At 51.3% G+C, this 5,967-nt stretch overlaps 1 protein-coding gene across 1 annotated transcript; it reads right to left on the bottom strand.

Moving 5' to 3' along the window:
* Nucleotides 1-2,633: 2,633 nt before the first annotated feature.
* On the bottom strand, nt 2,634-5,055 carry LOC125550246 (uncharacterized). Its single transcript, XM_048713198.2, has 2 exons — nt 4,822-5,055; nt 2,634-3,751 (listed from the first exon to the last, which is right to left on the bottom strand). The coding sequence occupies exon 2, from the start codon at nt 3,725-3,727 to the stop codon at nt 3,014-3,016; it is 714 nt and encodes a 237-aa protein (XP_048569155.1). The 5' UTR covers nt 3,728-3,751; nt 4,822-5,055; the 3' UTR covers nt 2,634-3,013.
* Nucleotides 5,056-5,967: the final 912 nt, after the last annotated feature.

Raw genomic sequence — 5,967 nt, 5'->3', positions numbered from 1 at the left:
AGATCGGCTTACCCAACCCACTCCCCGGCACGACTCAGTCGATCATCCTTGCCCGTATAGTGCCGGCAACTTGCATCATCTTCCGTGAAGCTTCCCCTCGCCGCGCCCGCGCGCAGCATGCATGGCAGTATTGAGTAGTGCTCCCTATGTTTCATAAGAGCAGCCGGAGCTCTCAAACTCGCCTCAAACGCCCGAACAAACCGCCCGATCACTTATCAGTCATAAAAAACAGAACCAGACGGACTTCTTAAACGGGTCTTAAACATCCGCACTGACCGACACTCCTCATATTTAGTCTAAATATAAGGCAGATCACGTCCTCCACGTCGGCTTGGCCCAGCCTGGCCCATCCGAACCCTACAAATATCCCCATCCAGAAAACCCTAGACATTGGTCAAACCGAACCCCACTTCACTCCCGTGCCCGTTCACTCCACTTCCAATCCCCTCCCCTTCGATCCGATGGCCGACGGAGGAAGCAGCGACGGCTCTGACGGAGAACCCGACGCCTCGACCATGGATGTGGAGGAGGTCGCCCTCCGCATCGCCTTGAGGCATTCACTGCTTGACCAAGGCGGCAGCGGCAGATCTTCTTCCTCGGCGCCCGTCGACGAGCGCCGGCGACATCGCCGGTCTGTCCCGCTCGGCGCGCAGCTCTAGCCGCTCCGCTCCCGTCGTTTAAGTACGCCGACAACCTCCCTTTGTTCTGGAAGTGGTGCTCGACCACCGTTGGGTCCTTGTGCCCGCGCAGGCGCCAACGCACACGAGGACGCCCAAGTCCGAGGCACGAGCGGCAACAGGCAAGGGAGAGGGAGGCGACGGGGGAGGCACTGACCGCACGGCAGTCACGCGCGACCGCGCTGGTTGATCCCGATGATGCGCTCCTCGTGTCGGTCCTCCACCGCTCTCTCACAACGGCGGAGACGGTCCACCGCTCTCTCACGGCGGCGAAGAAGGATGCGCCGCTCTCTCACAACGGCGGAGACGGATGCGCGGTGCCTCTGCCGCAAGAATGCCAAAGCACTCTGACTCGCCATCGAGTTCTCGAAGAAAGCATGGAGACTGCGGCGAAGGCGACCTGCCATGCCAAGGAGCAAGACCGCCTGCTCCGCAGTCTGTCGAGCCGAAGCTGCTGCTCGGACTCCGACTTGACGAGCGGCTCCACCTCTATCTCTGACGGCGGCGGACCACCACACGCCAACGCCTACACGAAGGAGGGGCATAGCCGCATCGACGACCGGAAGGGGAAGGGGCCGGCGAGGAAATGGTGATTTCCTCCGCCCTTCGCCCTTGTGTTTAAATTTAAATTATGTTTTAATTAGTTTGTAGTATAGATTTGCATTGCTCCGATGAACTATGCTCCTTTTTGTCCGGCGATGAAATGGCGATCTGATGAACTGCGTGTGACGATCATTTTACGTAGTGTTGCATGCTTTTGTATGGTTTTGAGGTTTCAGATACGAGGGATGCGAGTGTACAAGCCAACAAATAAGACGTGTCCGGTCAGTGCCAACGGACGCGATCGGGCGTGTCCGCGGGCGTTTGAGGTCCCGGACTTGCCTATCGCGGCCGTAGATGCTCTAATATATATCGTTTTAGCAGCTCAAATTGAATTGCTAAAACAATATATATTATGGTACGGAAGGAGCAGTCACCACTCTTTTCTCATTGTTTTTGTGTGCAAACCATCCATGGAAATGGAGAGCTTTTCAACGTAAAAGTGAGCAAGCCTTTTCTTTTTGCGAAAATAAAAATGAGCAAGCTAAAGCATTGCATCGGCGGTCCATGTACAGCTACGTCCATGAAGGAAAAAGTTTGGATAGATACGAATCGGCGTTCCATGTACAGCCAAGTTCGGACAGCTACGTCCATGAAGGAAAAGGTTTGGATAGATGCGAATCGGTGGTGCCCAAAATACAAGTAAAAGATAATCGAAAATTCAAAGTTGCCGTAACAGTGCAATCATACATGGCGACGACTCTACATTTCGATGATGATATACCCGCGTCGACTAAACTAGCCAAGTATATTGATGTTTTTTTTTCTTTCTTCTAAACACAGTACAGAGTTAATGACACTCATAACACGCGCGCACACTCATCCCTATGAATACAGGAACGCAAACTCTATTTCTATGAGCACCTTCGAGAGAATGTACCGGCAGATCTTGCATAATGTAGGTCTAAAATTTGAATCTGGGTAGTCTAGTTCCACAAAAAGAACTTGGCCATCTAAGTTAGGCTTAGTTCGCATGTGGATGATTTGTGTAACCACGCAATCTTGAAGGAAAATAGTGCGATCTGTGAACATGGGGAATCACACAGAATGTGCCATGACTGTTCAGGGAATCTGGGTTTCAGGCTTGTTTTGCTTTGTCTTCGTTCAGTTCATCTGCGTGGTCGGCACAAGAGGCTGCTGGTGATTCAGCAGAATAGCCTGGGTGCAGACAAATTCACAGGTCTCGTTGCACATGCCACAGGGGATTCTGCTTGTGTGTGGAGCAGGTTCGCCGTTACAGTAGAAGATTCAGTCAAGTGGTGAGAGTTTCTGAGATAGCCAACAAAGATGAAATATCCCATCTGCAACCTTCACAAACAAGCATAGACATAGATCCTACATTCAAATTTAACGATATTTTCCGAAGAATGGCAACACCTTGAACTTGCTGTCAAAAGGTACATGAACTGTCACTTTGTGCAAACATGAGGATTATTACATGTAAATGTACTCATCTACACTGTCCAATCTAGATTGATACAGGTTACAGACACGGGGAGATGACCTCCCAACAATTGTACACCACGTTTATCAAATCAAAGGAGTCAAAACTACAAAACACAGGATGATGTATCACCATCCAAATCTAGATACAGAAACTCCATGGACACTTCATACAAACATGAACGAACAGAATTAACTCGTCTCCCACTTGGTAGAGATAAGCCTACACCAAAGGTATGCTCTGGCAACTCCTACCAAACACCACCACAATTTTGATGATAGCAGTAACAACTTTAAGCTGCGAGGAGGCTTGCGATCACAAGAACTCCAACCATGATGAGAAGGGCCTTCAGGTAGACATCTGCCTGCTGCTGCTGCTGCCCTAGCGGTCCTTGGCGGGGGACGCCGTGGGCGTGCCCCATATGCCCGCCATGGAACCCATGGCCGTGACCAAACCCATAGTGAAACCCGGCAGGCTGAGCATATGCAGCTGGATCTGGGAACCCATGCATTTGGAAGCTAAGCATAGGGAACAGGCCCCCAAACGCAGCCGAGAACGCATAGTTGCCCCACCGTCCATTCGCCAGTGGAACTCCCGCCCCCGCCCCCGCGCCCCCCATGCCCATGAACCATGGATTTGCATGGGCGTTGCCAAAATTGTTGTTCGGATCAGCCTGTTGGGCTGTAGCAGGCCTCTGGCCAGCTGGGCGCTGAGGAATGTCGCCTCCAGGCGTGTTCTTTGACCTTGGGTCGACGCGGTCCTTGCCACGGCCATAAAGGGGGACAAGCTTGTCTTCTTCAACAATGGCCTTGCACACAGGGCACTCTGGTGTGTTGGCGTGCATGTGCAGCCATCTGTAGAGGCACGGCCAGCAGAATAGGTGGCCACAGAGAGTTACTATTGGCTCTTGCGGCAACTCAAAGCAAATATTGCACTCGAAGCTCCCTCCAGCTGCATCGCTGCTGCTGCCACCAACTGCCTCTGATTCCCCAACATTGGCAGCCATCTTGAGCTTCTTAAGGGTTGAAACCTGCGATTTCAAGTGAGAACGATTACCAACACTGCTAGAAAGAAGAGAATGTAGTCCTCAACACTACAAGTTATAACAAACAGTGCAGAGTTACACAACACACAGAACCTATTCTTTGCACCAGCCTCAGTCAGAACTATGAAACCTCCCAAAACCAAAAGGGTCATCATTTTGAGCCAATGTGAAAATACATCATCCATGTCTATAAATAAATATAGAAAACAACTTAATCTAACAAGATATTTTTTCGAAACGGAAATCTAACAAAAAGATCACCTATAAAGATTGCTCATGGTTACAACTGTGCTAAAATACAGCTGCGTTGTAGTATAATACTTCCTCCATCCGGAATTACTTGAGGCACTAGATGTAGACGCTCAAACAGATGTATCTAGACGTATTTTAGTGTTAGATACATCCATTTGAGCGTCAAGTAATTCCGGACATACGGAATAAGAAATACTAATACATCTCTAATCATAAACATTTCAGTATTTAGCCTAATCCACAGGGCATTCAGCTAAACAAGGCACCTGATGATCAGGGATTCCCAGAAACGTTGATTTTGCTACTTACTTACAAAATAATCTGAGTACCGACAGCAATAGGATCACTAATAATCTACACGGTTCAGCCTGCTCAAACAAAAAAAATTGTCGATTATCCACCGAAGAATATTCATCAGACCCTCTAGAAACCAGAAACGGCTACACCAGATCGATTTGAGTTCACAGTTCACGCTCTAGAAGAAGATTAATTTCTGATAAACTACTCAGGAATATTGAATTGCTGAATCAATTCAATCAATCTCTTAACAAACGGGAGGAAAAATCCCAATTTACCCCAAATTACCAAGCCGCGCCCACGGATCCAATTCCGAGCGCAGATCAGCACCCCGAAGCCTACCACTCAAGGCTCGCCCGGATCACCGGGACGCCGACAGAATACCGAATGAATCGGCCCAGACCCCATCGAACGAATCACATCCGCCCCCACAGGATGCTCGTAAATCCTAAATCACGACGAAATTTCACGCGGAGCGAGAGGGAGGGAGGGCAGGCGCCATTTACCTCGGGGGAGCGGCGAGCGGCGAGCGGAGGCCTGCCTGCAAGGCGAATCGACGGCGATGGCCGGGACGGGACCACGACGGCCCTTATAAAATCGGGGAGGGCGCGCGGCACGCCTCGAAGATTCCAGCAGAATCTGGACGCCTTCGCGGCGGGTCCGCGGATTTGGCCCGCTGAATTCCGGGGCGGGAGGCGTTTTCCGTGAAAGAATGCGGAAACTTCCCTTTTCTTTTCTTTTTCTTTGCCTTTTTTAGTGAAATGACACGGAAACTTCTTAGAAACAGCAGGCGCAGGGCACGCAATAAAGGCCCGGTTTTGGGGCCAGGAAAGATCTTCTTCCTCCGCGGCCGTCCCATCATGAGGCGCCTGACCGTCGAATTAGGTCAACAACATTCACAAAAAAAGGGGTCAACGCATGATCCTCCCATATATCACACAGTGGCACCCGTGTGTTGCCGCGGATGCTCCCTTTTGCAGCAACGCCACCCATTCTTATAGCAACACTCCCCTTCTGCTCACCGCGGTAGGATCTCCGGCTTGCGACAGAGGTTCTCGGGCCTGCAGCACCCCGAAGCAGGCCTGCCACTCCTCACAACAACTTCGGCGGCCAAAGCAGCATCCAAACACTCCCGGCGAGCGCCCTCGCAACATGCGCGAGTTACCTTGTTGCATCGACAACCCCTTGCAGCATCTCCATGTCATTGGAAATGTGGTTTCCCTCGTCACCAATCCGACGGGCAGCACAACGGTACCCCTCGTAGCTCTAGATTGCGACAACGATGGGCCTTGCAACATATGGCTTGGAGCAAGGCGGCGTCCCTCGCATCTCTGGTCCACAATAATGACGAGCCTTGCATCATCTGGCTCGAAGTACGACAACACTCATTGCGGGCTCTGGTTCGTAGCAACTACGGGCCTTGCAACATCTGCCTCGAAGTGCTATGTCGCCCCTTGCAGCTATGGTAAGCGGCATCGTCTTACAACATTAGCAGCGGGCCTTGTAGCAGCGTCGACTGCTTCTGAAGTGCCGATGCCTCCCCCCTCTACAACAACTCGTGGCGCGGCTTTGGCCCCCAGAAGCACCGGGTGGCCGTCTCCCTCCCCTTGCAGCAGCGCGTGTTGGGATTTATAACATCGCGATCATGTGAC

The sequence above is a fragment of the Triticum urartu genome, chromosome 4A (assembly GCF_056163025.1).
Source record: "Triticum urartu cultivar PI428250 chromosome 4A, HENAU_Tu73, whole genome shotgun sequence".
Lineage (NCBI taxonomy): Eukaryota > Viridiplantae > Streptophyta > Magnoliopsida > Poales > Poaceae > Triticum > Triticum urartu.
This window is presented reverse-complemented; position numbering and strand designations above follow the sequence as displayed.

Coding starts and splice junctions, on each gene's coding strand:
- LOC125550246 (XM_048713198.2), bottom strand. CDS start 3,727: ATGGCTGCCAATGTTGGGGAATCAGAGGCAGTTGGTGGCAGCAGCAGC.